This window comes from Balaenoptera borealis (genome assembly GCF_965194805.1).
Source record: "Balaenoptera borealis genome assembly, chromosome: 18".
Lineage (NCBI taxonomy): Eukaryota > Metazoa > Chordata > Mammalia > Artiodactyla > Balaenopteridae > Balaenoptera > Balaenoptera borealis.
In genome coordinates this window covers 26,098,599-26,117,027 of record NC_138877.1, presented here as the reverse complement: position 1 = coordinate 26,117,027, position 18,429 = coordinate 26,098,599, and the positions used below count along the sequence as shown (strand labels likewise).

The window sequence follows — 18,429 nt, the reverse complement described above, 5'->3', positions numbered from 1 at the left end:
CATTACTCAAAGATAACCTCTGTTAATGTTTCCTTGTATAAGTTCCTAAGCTTGAATTTCCTTTCAATATATGTGTAAGGGGTTGCACATTCACACATATGTATGTCTGCATCAACATTATTTTTAACTAATGGATAATGTTGACCATATAATTTTATAATTTGCTTTTCTATTTAATAGTGCATGACATAGATTTTTCAGTTTAGGAAATACCTTTTAAATTCCCTCTCTCACAATACACAAGAGAAAGTCCTGTCTGTTGAGAAAAGGCTGGAGCTGAGAGAAAGGTGCAGCATTTTTACAGAATCTGGAAAGAAGTTTGGGATCTGAGGCAACTATAATTGGGGCAAGGTGATTCTCTCCAATCATGGGGTTTGCCCCCAAATTCCCTTTTCTCCCCCCATCTCCCTCTAAGACTTTTTATGATGCTGATATAAAGATTGGAATAGACCTTAGGGTATCTGAGCAACTGGGGGATCTGCAAAGAAAATTCTGGGTATGGGTCTGGGGCAAAATATTTTAGGGATTACTTGGAGTGTTATGGGTCAAAATGCTTAAGAATTACTACTGTCTATTCACCATCTGACCATCAATCAACAGCTGTCTTTTGAACACCTACCATGAGCAAAACACTACTTAAGGTGTTGAGGGCAATGCAATGATTCCCTTTCATGTCATTCTTTTTTAACTGGTGAGGTTTGTTTGTTTGTTTATTTATTTATTTATTTATTTATGGCTGTGTTGGGTCTTCGTTTCTGTGCGAGGGCTTTCTCTAGTTGTGGCAAGCGGGGGCCACTCTTCATCGCGGTTCACGGGCCTCTCACTATCACGGCCTCTCTTGTTGCGGAGCACAGGCTCCAGACGCGCAGGCTCAGTAATTGTGGCTCACGGGCCCAGGTGCTCCGTGGCATGTGGGATCTTCCCAGACCAGGGCTCGAACCTGTGTTCCCTGCATTGGCAGGCAGATTCTCAACCACTGCGCCACCAGGGAAGCCCACTGGTGAGGTTTTTGAAGGCAAGGGTGTATCTTATTCATCTTAACGCATTTTAGTATCTATGAGTGGGCCTGGTCTGTTAATTGCTGAAGTATTTTGAGAGAGTTTGCAGTCAAGTTGGGGCATTAAGAAGCTTTCCTTTCCCATGTGGGCTACATTCTTTTACAAATAAGCTCTGTGGAAGCTGGAATGTATCTTTTTTCTCCCAGCACTCATGTGATAAATGGTGGTTAGCCCAAGCTAGCTGAAAAAAAAACCAACCCATAACATAACTGAAACCGTTGTATGAAAAATGAAAAGTAGAAAAATTTCTGCTGAAATAATTTTTATGCAAAAATAAGAAGTCAGAAGGCAGTCGGGTTACTTGGGGAAGATGAGTTCCATTCTAGACACGCTGGAATCGTGCGTTCAGGGAGATATCAGAGAAGAAACTTATTTCTTGTCGTCTGAAACTTGGCTGTCATCCCCAGGAGGGAGAGGTGCAGCTGTCAAGGGCAAATGCATAGAGAGAGAAGAGCAAAGGACCCCCTCAACCGAGCCTTGGGGAGTATCCTTGTTGGGGTGGAAGAAAGACACAGGGCAGAGGGAAGAAGAGCAATGGCAGATGCAGGTAACCGGGATGGCCCTGGAAATCAGTGTGTAGGGTTTCGGAAGCAGCTGTACAACTGTGCTGACTTACGCTAACCATAACCATCAAGGAGAATGGTGACTCATGACTTCTGGGCATCAGAATCAATGGTGACCTTTGTGGGGATAATTTCAGTGAAAGGTTTGTGGTGTAAGAAAGAGAAATAGAACAGCAGCTAGATGGGTATTGGGGGAGAGGTGACTGCGTTTTATAGGCAGCAGAGCGGAGGCAGTGGGGAAAGAGATCAGGGTCACAGTCAGAGGGTCAAGTTGGAGAGGGAGGGAGGACACTTCTTTTTCTGAGACTAAAAGGAAGGCAGAGAGAATGAGAGTGGACAGAGACAAGTGTATAATTGAAGAAGTAAGTGGACAAATGAAGGCCCGTATAGGATGTCTAAATATTTGAAAGCTATAAATCAGGCTATACAAATTGTTAAATAAAATATGTTCTGTCCTCCAACTTTGATAAACATACATTATAATGACTTGGAGAGCCAGGGTCAAATTTCAAATACTTGGATTCTCGAAGCTCTGTGCTAGAACATGGCTGTGTGGGTAGTCCTGGCCCCTGGCTTGCAGCCCACGCCCTTCTCTTTCTGTAGCTGGCTCTGTCCCCCACCACGAGGTGCCTCACATGCACGTGTGTGGACACCCAGTCCTCAGGTCCACATGCCATCACATCCTTCAGTCATCCTCAGCTCTGGGTGCTCACACAATTGGCCAGTCTGCCCCAGAAAGATGGACCTAAGAAAGAGGCCCAACGAGCAGACGTGGGGTGACCTGAGCAGGATAGTTGGGGATCCCAGGAACTGGGAGCATGATCTAGAAAAAAAGCTCTAAGGGGGCTTGTCCCCTTGGCCCCATAGATTCCTCCCCCGATGGTAGGGGCATGGCCAGAGAAGAGCCAGAGTGGGGCCTTGGGCAGGGGCCAGGGACATTATTCTATGCCTGGTTTTAGGGTGTTTTTTTTAAAATACAAAAGAATTGTGAGGGAAATTTACCAATACGTTAAAAAAGCTCAGCAGTGAATGCTTTCCAGGGATGTAACAAATTCCATATAGGAAAAGAAACTCTATGTACAGTTTGCTGTCAACGTAGTGAAAAGGTAGCAAAGCTTGAAACCTAAAGGCGGCACAGCTCTGGACGATGGATTACTATAGGGGAGTGCTGGCTTCAGTATATGCCTGACCAAGGTCACCACGGGCTCAGTGCAAGGACTGGCACGGATGTGGAGAAAACCTGCACGATTCCTCCACAGAAACATGTGCCAGGCCCTGTCCAGACTGATTTGACAATAGTCACGGCAGGAACGTTTTAAGCCAAGAATAAAGTTCTCCTGAGAAGGTGCCAGGCAGGCTGCTTTCATTAGGGGGCTGGTGAAGTAATCTGTTAAACGGGAATCTTACACATAAGGGGGTAAGATCAGTTCCTTGAAATATATATATATATACATATTAGACTTTTTCTTTCCCTTTAACTGATGGTTAACGTTCTTACTAACCAGATGACCATGGGTGACACTATATAAATAAATATTTGACCATGTGGTCTGTTTACAGGGTTGACATAACTGGTTACTGCAAGGAAAAATGTTGCTAGTTAATTATTAAACAAATAGCAGTCAAATGAATTGTTGGATGCCCTTTATCAAAAACAGACCGATTGAACACTCCAGAAATATTTTAGTCACAAACCCATCTACCATTTGATTGATCTATCTATCATCTACCATTTAATTATCTGCCCAGGAGAAAAAAAGCATCTTATACTTTTTCAGGCAAATGAGATAGGTGAGTTGCAGACCTTCCTTTCTTCCTCCCTCCTTTCTTCCTTCCTTTTTTTTCCTCCTTTTTTTCCTTCCTTTATTTGCAGTAAGGAAAGTGCAATTTGCAGAAGGATCTGCCTTTGTCTGGGCCTAGTTAGTATTGCAAAGGCTGAGAAGACACACCTAAAGGACAGGATGGGGCTTATAAAATGGTTTGCAGGCTCTGGTTCTCATCTTCCAGATGGGCTTGGGGATTCTTCTGTGCCCAAAGTAAATAAACTGCTTGAGAGGAATTCAAAGTACATCCAAATGTGGAGCATTCCCTGGTGTTACTGTAGATCATTTTAAGCTTCCATGAAAAACAATCCTTCTATGTCATAATTATCTGGTATCTGTTCTCCAAGGATCCCAACACATTTTACAGAGAGCTAATCCTCAAAATTTCCTGGGTTAAAGGAAAAAGGATATGAACTATACTTATTAGTAGTTAGTATCTCTAACGTCTGCTTCTGCCATTCACCCAGTCTGCTTCCTGCCGTGACCACTGTCAAATCAGACCTGATACGGTCTCAAGCTTCCTTCCAGGCAGGAATCATAGGGGTCACTAAACAAGAACCTAACTGTTGTTATCAACCACCTGACATTTAGATCATAACTTTTTCTGGGTAGCTCAAAATTTTTATGATCATGATTTCTGCACTTTTCAGAGCATCCCTTAAATCTCCGTGGAGTCTTGCATTTAACATCCAACATAAACATTAAACCACAGCAGTAAAGAAAAGCCTCAACTAGAGAGGACCAATTTTAATACTTTTTTTGATTTAGGAATTTGTTTAAATGCCCTTTTGCTATATTTTCTTTTGAAAATCTCATTTGTTTAGAGAAAGGTATGAAAAATGAAAACAAATGCTGAGTTTCAGTGTAAGACACAAAGATTTATCATCAGATTAGGATGATTTATAATACTTAGATGGCAAAGAAAGCTTTGCTTCAAACAAAGAGCTCCTAGCATTTTTATGAATAAGATTTGTGTTTAAATTTTTACTGGGAAGGATAATCATTTGCTAACTTTAGGAGAAGTTATGTTTTATTACTTATCTATATTTTAAGTAAGTAAGAGAATCATTTGAGGCTATTTCAGAAGCCTGATGATGTGTGAAATTCGAATCTCCTTCTAGACCTACAAACACACCATTCTCAGGTGGCACTGCTGACAGCCGGCAGCAAAGGATTAGAAGGTAAATATAATTTAAAAGGTCAAGAGATGTGCCAACAGAACTCTAGGGTATAGTCAATAATCTATGGTACTAGTTCGCTAACCTTTCTTCTTATGGAAGTTAATGTAAAGAGAACAATGTTCTGAAGGTCAAAGATTCTAGACTCAGCTCTGACTTTAACAAGGTTTCGACCTCAGGCAAGTCACCTAACCCCTCCAAATCTTGTTTCTACCTTATAAATAATGCTGGTTTAGATGACCTCTAACATTGTATGCTTGTAAATCACTTAACCTCTCTGACACGTAGGGATAATCTCTGTTTCACCTAACCTCACAGGGTCATTGAAAGGATCGGACAATACATTTCATGGGTATAATGTCAACACTCGTACCATCCTTTATGGTTTACAAAGTGCTTCTGTAGATCTCATTTCGTTCTGATTCTCTCCACACCTTTGGGGTGGGTGTTATTAACATCATTTCCCAAATTAAAAAATCGATGCTCGGAGATTAACAGACTTTCTTAAGGTCAGAGATCTAGTGCTGGCAGAGGTGGAATTCAAACCCAGGCGCTCTGACTCTAAGTCCAATGCTTTTACTATAGAGAAATAACCATTCCCTAACTACTCCCCTGCCCCTCCGCCCTCTCCCAGTCTCTACCTAGGCTTTTTGAATAGTTGGATTGGCCAATACTTCCACATCTACAACTGAGTCAATTCTGAACTCGTGTTTAACTCTGAATGGATTCAGAGAAGTCTGTACACCCTTCTTTGGTCCTACCTTCAAGCAGCAATAAGAATTTATTCAGGGAATTCCCTGGTGGTCCAGTGGTTGGGACTCAGAGCTTTCACTGCCATGGGCCTGGGTTCAATCCCTGGTCGGGGAACTTAGATCTCACAAGCCATGCGGCAAGGCCAAAAAAAAAAAAATTAAAAAATTTATTCAAAGCTTGAGCCTGATAAGATGATTGATTTCCATTTCTAAACATTTGAAACATGCCTGAGACATTGGGGAAAGGTGAATTACAGATGCTGAACTACATTTTTGATAGAAGGAATTTTTCCCAGCAGGTGCTGGTTTGTGAGTCACATCTTTCCACATCTTTCCGACCAAGATATCTTTGAGAAAAGTATGTCTAGTATACCTCTTTTGGATGATGGAGTGCTAAGGGGAGGAGAAGACAGAATACTTTATGTAAATGGTCTATTTACTCCTAAATTACAGCTTTGTAAATATACTGATTGGGCAGAAATAAGATGGCTGCAAGAACAAGGGATAAAACGTGAACAAAGGAAAGGCCCTGAAATGGGAGTCAGACATTCTGGCTGTTTACAGTTTAGCTGTGTGACCTTGGGATCTGCATCTTGATTTCCTCATCCTAAAACAAAGAGGTTGGTGAAAATAATTTCCAAGATCATTTCTGCTCCCAAGGCTCTATGAAAATCCAACAGGCACATCCAAGAAATGGAACGAAAAAGTCTGCTTCACTTAATTGTAGGAACACCTGTGCCTTGTTTTCTTCTGTCAAGGGAGTGAATCATCCAAATCTAAGTGAGGATTGATGAAGGCTTTTCCAAAAACAAAGCCCCCAGAGTCTGTAAGAAATAACAATCCAGTATTGGTCCTAGAATAGCAGTTTTCTAACTCTAAATTTTTTTTAAGCAGTGGAACTCTTTCTCCAAACGAAATATTGCACAAAAGTCCAGATTGTGAAATGTCATGCAATATCATTATAAGTGGAATTATTTTGGTTGAATTGGGGATGTAGGGGGAAGGGGTAAAAAGTGCTGCCCACACACCTCTGCCCTCCAACATCCTTCAGGGGATCCTTTTACTCTGTTGGGGGAATTCCCTGGTGGTCCAGTGGTTAGGATTCGGCGCTTTCACTGCCGAGGGCCGGGGTTCAATCCCTGGTTGGGGAACTAAGATCCCGCAAGCCACACAGCCGAAAAAAAAGAAAAAAAAAATTCTGTTAGGAAACCATGACCTTAGAAGTGGTTTATATGTCTCCATAGAAACAATACATTTGAAGTTTTTTTTCAAAGTCCAATTTCTCAATAACTCAATAAATCTATTTTCCAGTGTCACTATTTGAATGCTCAGTGAAGAAACACTTAACTTTTGGTGTTATTAAATACTCTGAAGAAAAAAAAATAAGGCATTAAGAGCTTTTGCACAAGAGGTCTACTTTAAGGTTACAGTGAAAACATTCCCAGGGGCTTGGAGACATCAAGAGGAACAAACTGGAATGAAGGTAAAGGAAAAAAATGCTTCCTGACTTAAATGACATGGTTCCCGTAACCGTTACCGTTCCACTTTTCATACCAGCGTTTAAGTGCTATGTGACCATCAAAAATTCTGCAGATCATAAGATTAGAGGACTTTATGCTGATTATTAGCAAATAATGTTGCTCCTGTCTTAAGCCTACTGTAAATGCTGTTCTTGAGAATAATTGAATTCAGTGGGTAGAACAATTATGAGAAACTTAAAAAACTCCAGATGCCTTTGAAATGTGTTCTGCCATTGAATTACCTTTCCTTCTCAGTCATTCTTGCTCAAGGGTCCTTTCCTTCTCAGTAATTCTTGCTCATGGGTCATGCTAAGGTGGAATAAAAGTGGAGGCTGCCTCCAAATGAGCCTCCTGGACTTGGACTCTAATGTCCCAGAGCCCAGGAGCTGAGCCCAAGCCAAAGAGAACACAAAGCAGATGCCAAGAGAGAGGCTGCGGGGAAGAGTCCAGATCTGCAGGCCAGGCCAGTGGCTTCTGACTGTTTCAAAGCAAATACAGACTAGACAGCTTTACAACGGAGGGATAACTACAGGAAGACAACATGAAGAACTTTCTGGAACTGGGGAGTGGGGCGTCTCAGCATACACTGCTGAATTCCTAACATGTGACACCCCATGTGATGCCATCCTGGGCTATGGAATATACATTTTTCACTAGGAGCTCCTAAAACTGTCATTTGCTCATGCTTCATTTTATATTTGCTGAGTAAATGACGTATTTTCACTAGTTACTCCTTGTCCTTACGCTTCCTTCAAAAATGAGAAAATTGAAGTACAGAGAGATGAAACGAGTTGGATAAGATCGTATAGTGTAAAGACACAGAACAGAGTGAACGGTACTCTGTCACTTGATGTGTATGCATCACATGTCTCTGAGAAGACACCAAGAAAGTCTATCAACAGTGGTCACCAGCAGGGAGGGTAACTGGGAACTGAGAGGGGGAAGCGGGGGCTGACTCTTCACTCTGACTCCTTTTGTGCCTTTTACACTTTGCATTATGTGTACGCATTACTTATACCTCAAAATACTTCATTATAAACAGGAAAAGTTCTCGCAGAATGCAAGTAGGTTCCATCCCACCACCTGCTCACCCTATACAAAGGAGGCCTGGCGAGCCCCAGCAGAGCCTGGATAGCCTGTGGCCACTCAAAATCTTAGTTATGTTGGCAGGGATGGTGGGAAGACTTTACAAAGTCTCCAGGGTAGCTGCTGTGAGGGAAAGCCTGTTAGGAGTTCTGGAAATATAGAGACAAGGTAAATGGCACCATGAGAAAACAGCTAGACAAATCCAGGATGAGGGATATTCTACAAGGCAAATGGTCTAGACCCTCAAGAGAGTGACCATCATGAAAAGTAGAATGGTAGTGGTAGGAAAGGCGGCTGCTACAGGTTAAAAGAGGCTAACAAGACATTGTAACCAAAAATAAGGTGAGGACTTTGACTGGATCCCAGATTGTAGGGGGAAAAGTAATCAGACACTATTGGGATGGTTTATATTCTATAGCCCAGGATGGCAACCATTGGAATAGTCGGGAAAAGTGAACATGGATTGGATATTATAAGATATTATAAAATTATTGATGATTTTCTTAGATGTGATAATGGTATTGAGATCATTTAGGGAATGTCCTTACTCTTGGCAGAAGCATAATGAAGTATTTAGAGGTAAAGTATTATGATAGTTATAACTTACTTTCAAATGGATCAGAGAGAAGAAAAAGACTGTGTATTTAGACAGAAACATAAAGCAAACAACGGGAGAAAATGATCACTTGGTGAATCTAAGTAAAGGCATATGGGTGTTCATTTTACAGTTTTTTCAACTTTTTTGTAGATTAAAAGTTTTTCAAAATAAAAAAAATTGGAAATAAAGGGGAATGTTTAAAAACGAAACAAAAAAGGGAAAACAAGGAGAAGAGACCTGGGCTCTATCCTCTTCTGTCTCCAACTAGCCTTCTGACTTTGGGCAAAGCCCTTAATGTTTCTGGGTCTCAGTTTCCTGTCTGAGGAATGAGGAAACTGGAGGGAATGACCTGCGAGGTGAGCTCAGCTCTAAAGGCTGTGGTCGTAATGAGGAATTTGCAGTCCTCTCCCGTCCTGTCTGCCCTTTCCCATCCCTCCAGATACCCATCTAAGTACCACTTTTCCTCAAAGAGCTTGTTTTGTGAAATCTTCAGAGTTTTCTCCTGTTGTCGGAAAGATTTTAATGCTCTAGTTTCATCAGACTTTCTATGCTCTTAAAAAAAGTTCTGAAGGGACTTATGTAGTAAATGTGAGGGGGTATGTTTATAAGTATACGAAAATGCACAAAACCCAAACCGTTAAACTACTTCCTGTTAAAAATCAAAGAGCATAAAACATGATGAAGCTTCTTCAAGCCTTGAAAAAAGTTCATTTTATCGTGCTGTCTTACTATAATTTCCCCTGGATTTGTCAGTAAATCAACTCTACTTCAATAAAAAGTTTTTTAAAAAGTCATATATTAGTATGGTATCTTCTCAATATTTCTGTGGTTTTACAGATGAAAACCGAGGAAATTCTTTACAGTGTTGTGGCAATCGAAGAGACTGTCAGCAAAATACTGCTTTGAGGATGGTGCCCCGAAGGGGAGAGTCTGGAAAGGCATACTTTCCTGTGCCTTTTCTACTGAGTGCCTCTCATTGAGTGTTCTATCAGAAGTCGTTTTTTGTTTTTTTTTTTGAAGCCTTTTCTGAATTTGTTGCAACATTGCTTCTGTTTTATGTTTTTGTTTTTTTTGGCAGCGAGGCATGTGGGATCTTAGCTCGCCGACCAGGGATCGAACCTGCACCCCCTGCATTGGAAGGCGAAGTCTTAACCACTGGACCGCCAGGGAGGTCCCCAGAATTAGTTTTTATAGGTCTCCCTCACAAAGCTACAAGGTCAAGGATGGCAGGGAACTCTGTACCTAGCAGAGTACTCTGCTCTCAGCAAGTGCTCTATGTTTGTAATTTGGTTGAATTTAGTTGAAATTCAGTAGGTCATATGGCAACAGTTTGGTTTCTCATTGTCAATTAGAAACAAAACAAAACAAAATAACAATTTGTGAAATGCTATTTCCCTGACATTATTTCTTTGTTATGCAACATGTCTGGTTTTACTAATCGTCCTTCCAGATTACAGACTTTTAATGGTGAGAAGTGGACAAATATGAACCTCTCCATACACCCTGAGTGTGAGATGCAGTGGGACATGCAACACACCCCCTGTTAGCTTTGCCACTTCCGGCCTTCTGTCTCATCCTTGACCGAGTCCTGGGGAGCTCTGTCAATCAATTTCTTGGTGGACTTCTACTGAATCTTTCTAAAAACCTGGAAGAAGTAGCTTCACATAACGGAGCAATTCTGCTTTCAGAGATATAGAAATCCTTTCTAACTAAATTTTTTTCTAGATAACTGAATATGCCAATTTTAATAGTGGTATGTTTGCTGTGGTCTATAAGGGGTTAAACTCTTCATGTAACTCAAAGGGAGCTGAGGTACTCTGGCCTTCAGGATCCACAAGAGAGGTGAATGGGCTGATCCAACTATTGGCAGAACCCAAGGTTTTAAAACATAGGTGGGATTTATGCTGATGCAATGGATGTCTAACCATTCACTGGTGATCAGTGGTCCAAGTGATTTAAGAATTATACTCCACCTTATACTAGAAAGGATGTAAAACATTAAAAAATATTAAGCCCATTAAAAAATAAAAAGTACATATACAATGGAATATTACTCAGTTATAAAAATAATGAATTAATGCCATTTGCAGCAACATGGATGGACCTAGAGATTATCATACTAAGTGAAGTAAGTCAGACGGAGAAAGACAAATATTATATGATATCACTTATATGTGGAATCTAAAAAAAAAAACAAAAAAACAAATGCACTTATTTCCAAAACAGAAAGAGACTTACACACATAGAAAACAAACTTATGGTTACCAAAGGGGAAAGGGGGGTGGGGAGAGGGATGAATTAGAAGGATGGGTAACATATACACACTACTATATATAAAATAGATAACCAACAAGGACCTACTGTGTAGCACAGGGAACTATACTCAATATCATTTAATAACCTATAATGGAAAAGAATATGACAAAGAATATATATATGTGTGTGTGTATATATATATATATATATATATATATATATATATATATATATATATATACACACAACTGAATCACTTTGCTGTATACCTGAAACTAACATGATATTATAAATCAACTATACTTCAATAAAAAATTTTTTAAAAACATAAAAAAATAAAAAAAACAAAATCAAGAAAAACTTATCTGAAGGCCGGGAGGGTCAAGGGAAGGAAAATGCTGAACACTAGTCTGAGAGCCATAAGACATAACAGAGTTGGCTTGGCCGGTCTTGGATTTTAGCTCGGAGCTTCCTGGCAGCTAAAACCAAGACGGAGTCTGGAACAGCTCCACGGTTTTCACTGATCACAAGGGGAAGCACATTCCAGCTCTTCAGGGAAACAGAGCTGCTTCCCACGGTGGAAGTCCACGTCCCACTCGTCTTTGTATCCTGTACTTAGGCAGAGCCTGGCAACCACAGCCCTCATTGACTCAAGCTGCCTTTGCCCTTCCCCTTCATTCTAAAAGGAATCTCTCACGTAGAGCTTCACACAAGGGACTCTGGGAGCCTCGGAGCCACAGAAGTGGGCCTAAAGTCAATGAAGGGATGGGTTTCAGTCTGTTTCTTTCTGTATCCATCACGGCACACGGACACGGCTCAGTACGGCAATCCGAGGCATGGGCAGAATGTCAAGCTAAAGCATCATCTAAGATGGACTATTTCTGAAGGACCTGTTTGATCCCTAACACAGTTGAGAATATCTGTGGATAGACTGAGTACCCGTTACCTATGTCTGCACATATACCACTCCTCTCAACTGAATTTCTGATAATAATTACCCCACAGTGTTCAGGTTATTTGTTCTGGTCAGAGCCAGGAGTGCGGGTGCCCCTGTGGCTGATTAAGAGCAGACTGATGGGCTCGGCTCGGGCAGTAACATGGTGGCAGGAGATCCCTCCTCAGTGCTCAGGTCTCCGAAGGAGGAGGTATTATATGACTCCTTTGCTTGACTCCAGAGCAAACTTGGCAATAACAGAATGGAAACTGTTTAAATGAGAAGCTGCATTTCTCCCAGGGTAACAACCTTCACTGTCATCTGGGGACACGCCTGTTACTGTGTAGCGCTCGCTCATGCACGAAGGCAACGCAATGCTGAGAACCTTGAGAGGCTGCCTGGCTGGTGATGGAGCAAGAATGGGTGGGTGGGGGGGTGTGGTATTGGGATGCGGATGGTGGCCTTGAGAAATCTGGGGAGAGACTTGTGGCGCTTCTATATGTCTGTTTCCGCTCCCCCCCTCGCCCTGCCCTTATGGATAATATCACACAACTTGTAAAGTGCAGTGCTTTCTTCTGTAGCAACTGGTCTTTAAATTATGGTCTTATCATGTTTTGATTATTAGAGCAGATGAAACAAAAGGTTCACTTTCTCTACACTGGCAGATGAGTTGACGAGAAGACGCAGATTCTCGTCCACTCTGGGTGAACATCCCCTAGCCAGCCTCACGCCCTAACTCGGGGCTGACTCCTGAGCAGAGACGGGGTCTGGGGAGGTCTCTCATCCTCCTCAGTTCGCGCCATTACCTTGAACTTCTCCTCATAGTTCTCAAAGGCCTCCATGACCATACACACGGCTTCCATCGAGCGCTCAAGCCGGCCATCCACCCCGTTAAAGCGGTACATGCTGCCGGACACGTCCACCACCAGGCGCAGGCGCTTGGGTTTCTGTTGGGGGCTGCCCAGCTGAGGGAGAGACAACAGAAAAGCCTCGTGAACCAGAACACTGTCACTGGCTGCTGTTCTGGGGCCCGCACGCAGGTCCCAGGGTGCCAGCCGCCAGGCCCGCAGATCAGCTGTAGGCTGGGCCCGGCACAAATCTGTCCTGGCAGGTGGGGAGGCACCTATGGATGACATTTCAGCAAATGGAGCTTCAGACTTGTGCTGGTAGTTGGGGCCACATGGGAAAGATTTTCCTTTGGAATATGGTCCTTTCAAGGACAAACCTAGTCTAGTAAGACTCCCTTAGTGAGGCTGATGTCGTCTTAAAAACAATTATCTGGAAGAATATAAACCCCAGCATTTCATTTTCACGTCAGTTTCTCTAGCAAGATGGAGCTCCTTTGGAAGCCCACAGCAATTTTACCAGTACCTGTTGTGTAGGGACCTAAAAATCACTTCCACACAGCCTGCAAGAAATGTCAGATTCCTAAAACCAGGCGATGTGAGGGGGCAGGGGGTTCCAGCAAAGAAGTAAAGGAAAATATCTCTGCTGTGTCTTTTGTCTTTAGGAAGCTTTCAGTTTTCTCCTCCTTCCACTTACTGAATTACTACTACTCTTTACTTTTCCTGGCAGTTAGCGGCATGAAAGCGGCATCGAACCGCAGTTTAGCAACAACTGTCAATTACAATGTGAAACTCTTGTGAGTTTCAGTTTGATTTTGAACCCAGGCCTGCCAATTTGCAGAATGAAAAACAGAAGTATGCTTGTCAGTTTTTACTTACAGGAAGAAAGAAGAAAAATTCCAGATTATTCTGTTACTATACACTCGCTGACATGTATGCAAACTAATGAGCAGAAGTAGTCATTTCAAGAAAATACTGTAGGTATTGGAGTGTAAGAGTTGGAGACAAATTCAATATATTTCTTAAAAGCTTGTTGAGTCTGCCAGAATTAAGAATAGTGCCTCATCCACTTCCATGGCGACTCACAATTTCAGATGAATCGAAACACATTTGTGGACCACAGGGAGTCAGTAAAGAAAGCAGTTGTGGACGCATACCAAGGACACAGAAGGAAGAACTCTGCCAGTGACTACAGGAACCTCTCTGAATCAACATTTAGATGGAATAAGTGGCTCCCTTCCCCCCACCTGTCACCGCACCCCCAGCTCTCAGTGGCTACTCAGCAATTCTGGTTACTTGGAGATACTGGAAGTCACAGAACCCTCTAAGAGACTCACCTTATTGCCATTTTTTGGCCATTGTATTATTGCAAATATTTTAATATTATGGCTGTCGAAAACTTTACACACTACAATTAGAGTTATTTAAGGGAGAATTCCTTATTTTCTAAAAATTTCTTCGGTTATAACATAGACACAGATCTTTAAAGGAACAGAACAGCGGAAAACCACCAAGATTGCTCTCGTGCTTTCATTTGCATCACCCTCTGGGATTCAGTGGCACCAAGTGTCTTCAGTGCCCCCTCCAGGGCACCCTGCCCTGTGTTCCGGGAGCTGATCTGTTTTCCAAATGGCACTGGCCTCTCTCCTGGCTGCTGGCTTCCGGTGGGTTCTGCTGATAGTAGGCGCTGGCAGATCAGAGGGTGAGGGTGAAATATTTACTCCCTCAGCCCCTTCTCTGCTGTGGCCCGTGGGTGGGTTCTCCTTCTCCTGAAGGCCACAGCCCCTGGTGGGCAGACCTCTCCATAAATCACCTTTTCCAGGTTCCAGTAAGTGCTCTCTCCTCTGCCCTTTTAGACCGAGGGATGGGTCAGATCCTTGCCGTTGGGAGACCACACCATCTCTTTTTGGATTTCCTAAACGCCACTCTTAACTTTTGTAAATATTAACTGTTCCTTAAATTGCTCAGTTTGAGTGTGCCTGGTGTTTCTTGACTCATGCTGGGATCTTGACTCATATAATAAACAGTATAATATTTCTGTTTTTTTCTAATTTTAAAAAGTGCAATGCTTTCCTTGATTGCCATATTCAGGGTTTATGGTGTTTTGACAAAGACAGCAACTCAAGGAAGCATCTGCCTGTAAAGAAGACCAAACTGCAGATCTGAGGCTCCTAGTGCACCGGTACTTACTTGTGGCTCCAGCTCACCCCGGCGTTTGTAGATGGCTTTTTCTCCAGTCAGCCCATCAATGATCTTGGCATCATCTAGTTCCCCAGTAGCTTGGTGTCTTAGCCACTGTCTTTCTTTACCTTTAGCCTACAATGATATACACACAAATCCTTACTTTAATTAGTTCTGCAGGGTCCCTGACACATTTCATGCACGAGTAACAGGAAACACACCAGGGATCTTTTCAATATGTGATGGTTCTGCACGGACACAGTTTCACAAATGGACCGGTGTCTGCTCTGCTGACAAAGAAATGCCCTTTGTGTAGATTTCGTTCATTGTTAAGTGCTTTAACATATGGAATGATGAAATGAACTCACAACACACATGAACAGGAAAACGGTATGCAAATGAACCTCTGGAGAAACATGCAATATCTGGAAATGTAATGGTGATGCGTTTCTTATGGATTTTCTGTCACGGTACTCCTAGAGAATTTATTAGGTAACACAATAATCAGCTTGAACTTGTTAACACTGTCTGCAAGCACAGAGAAAACGTGATCTTCAGACTCTTCCTTTCGGAGAAGTTGTTATGCCGGTTCTCTGTGACTTACAGTGCAAATGGGAACAGCTGAGAACAATAGTACGTGAACATTCTGTACCCTACTGCCGCTCTGATCATCTGTATTCAGAAATCTCCTGAATTACTTTTCTAAAGATATTCGCACATAATACTTAAAACTATGCCAAGCGGACTAAGATGATAGTTAAATGATAAAGACTTACAATATCCCAATCTAGGTATAGGTTTATCACAGCTGATATTTACAGTAAGAAGTGGGAAGAAAAGCTAAAATACTTCTACGCATGCAAACAAGAGCAGTAGTTAAGATCATGTGCTCCGGAGTCAGACAGCCTCGCTCCAGTCCTTCCTTCACCGTGATCAGGTATCTGACCTCCAGCAAGTTATTGAACCTGTCTGCATTGCAGCTTCCTCATCTTAAAAGTGAAGACAGCACTAGTTTCTACTTTAGTGAGTTACTGTAAAGATTAAATGAGATACTACATGGAATTAGCTGAGAAAGAGCCTGGCAATCTGTGTTAGCTGGTATGGTGACGATGATGTTGATGATTATGATGATGAGAAACATTATGGACAATTAAGTCCACATTACTTTAAGCACACTTTCATCACGGTTTCATTGGAGGTGGCTGTATGACAGCACTGTCATTGAAAAAGTCAAGCTTTAGGCAGCCAGTCTCTATTTTAGGGGCAGATCAACTGCACAAAGAAGCTCCACACGGTATAACTCTGGGTAGTACTCTGTGTATTGTTTTCCTGTTCCTGATACCCTTGCTGCAAACAGGTGCAAAATACCACATTTGAATACAGATATATATTCACGGGTACATGAAATAAAGAGAGAGAAACTCCTAAGGTACCGGCATAAAGATATTAAATTTGGTGAGTAGTTAATTTCAGGAACTACCAGGTATGTGCCCCTTGGAAATATGTTCTTTCCTGATGTGTAACCTTGGTAAGAGCCCCATGATCTTATAGGACAATGGGACTCATTGGAGCATAGCTCAATGAGCTTGCGTAGCTTTATAAGATAGACAGCTACAGGCGACAGGAGGAAGGGGTGGGCAGAGTCTCCTAGAATCCTTTCCCACTGAGCTACAGATAACACAGACAAGCTCCATCACTCAGTACTTTCCTTCTCAGGCCCCCTCCCCTGCAACATGATTGGGACCTGGCCCCCATCTCCTCTTCCCCGTCATTCCTGACGTCTGGAGTGGATAATTCCTCAGGCCTCCAGGATACTCTCTGCTGGGAAACACAGCTGTGGATGACCATTTAGGTACCTTTCAATCTGGAGAATCTATAACTCTTGGAGGTACCAAGCTGCAGAGCACTGCTTCTAATGCCTTTCATAGATGAGAACAGACTCTCACTGACTAGTCTAGACTGGAAAATAAGAACTGCAGAAAGTTCAAGAGAATGTGAGAGCAGTAGTCAGCAGTAGTGCCTTGGAAGTTGGATTCTAAAGCTGGGTTTAAGAGGAATACGGGATTAGAACTGGAACACAATTACATGACATGCTGTGTAACAGCAGTGTCACTGTTACCACTAAGCACTGATTTTCAAAGTTTCATCAATACACTGACAAGGCAATGACCTTGTCAGGTCAATGACCTTGACCTGAGGACTCCCTACCCAATTCCACTAGTTGCTACATGGTTTTATTAACCAGTGATGCTTTCACCCTGTAAAGAACCATCGCAATAGCTACAGATTAAGTGATTTATTGTGATTTTTAATGCAGATTCCAGATTCCAACTGTAGTAAAAATAAATTTAAGCCCCCGCCATCTCACCGTAGAGGAAATATAAAATGCTAAAATTCTATCTAATAAGTCTACTCCCCTCCCCATATTTTGGTGTGTCTGAAAACAGAATATATATTATAGTTGATGGCAAAAGAAACTTGCCAAGGTGACAGGCAGAGGGGTTAATTGTGACCTGGTTGTCATATCTGGAGGACAAACATATGATCTTGGCTGAGCATAGCACGTATCATTCTACTGAATTATTTCCATTGGCAGCATAGGCAATTGACTTTTAATTTGAACTAAAATATCCAATTATTATTTAAATGGATTAAAAAAACATTACACTACAGTAGAGCATAAGAATAACGAGCAAATAGATGGAGCCGTAGGATGCAAATATACTATAAGTGAAGCAAGATTCTTTGCTGCAGAAATGATAACACTTCCAACAAGACCTATGAAGGTAAGACTCCCTGAGAGGAGGAATCTGGGTTTAAATTTGTTAGAAGAACATATGCATAGAGCATTACATTTCACAGGACAGACCTTGCAATTAAAGAGAGGAGAAACCCCTAGATTTTGTAAAATAGGTCACAGCATGCTTAGAGCTAGCAGAAGTTGGAGTGACTGATTCATGGACCATGAAGAACTATCTCTCACACACTGCACACCCATCTAAAAGTTCAAGGGAGGGGCTTCCCTGGTGGCACAGTGGTTAAGAATCTGCCTGCCAATGCAGGGGACACAGGTTCGAGCCCTGGTCCGGGAAGATCCCACATGCCGTGGAGCAGCTAAGCCCGTGTGCTACAACTACTGAGCCTGCGTTCTAGAGCTCGCGAGCCACAACTACTGAGCCTGCATGCTATACAACTACTGAAGCCCACGTGCCTAGAGCCTGTGCCCAGCAACAAGAGAAGCCACCGCAGTGAGAAGCCCATGCATCACAATGAAGAGCAGCCCCCGCTCGCCACAACTAGAGAAAGCCCGCGTGCAGCAACGAAGACCCAACACAGCCAAAAATAAATAAATAAATACAAAAAAAAAAAAAAAAAGTTTAAGGGAAGCTGTTAAATTTCCAGTGTTATGTAATTCAATTAAGTAAAACATGTAACTCTCAGTTTATCCAAATATTAAGTGAAGAGAATATCACAGTTTTTTGTAAGACTAGAAATTATACTGTCAATCTTAAAGGAACTGAAGAGGGCCAGATCATGAGCATAAGTTATTAAAAAAGAAAAAAAGCATTGTGTCTCTCTGTAGCTTATTACTCTGTTTTACTTCCTTCGTACTTATCACTATTTACAAATGTATT

General features: G+C 42.1%; 1 protein-coding gene across 3 annotated transcripts in view; it reads right to left on the bottom strand.

The window, feature by feature from the left end:
* The window catches only part of VWA8 (von Willebrand factor A domain containing 8), a 364,407-nt gene that overhangs the window by 9,959 nt on the left and 336,019 nt on the right, over positions 1–18,429 (bottom strand). For 2 of the 3 annotated variants that reach the window (XM_082365255.1, XM_082365256.1), the window contains 2 exons: positions 14,804–14,929; positions 12,575–12,733 (listed from right to left, as the gene is read on the bottom strand). In XM_082365255.1, coding sequence (XP_082221381.1) covers positions 12,575–12,733; positions 14,804–14,929 — 285 coding nt within the window. The remainder of the gene's footprint in view (positions 1–12,574; positions 12,734–14,803; positions 14,930–18,429) is intronic. The other variant, XM_082365257.1, reaches the window with a different exon arrangement.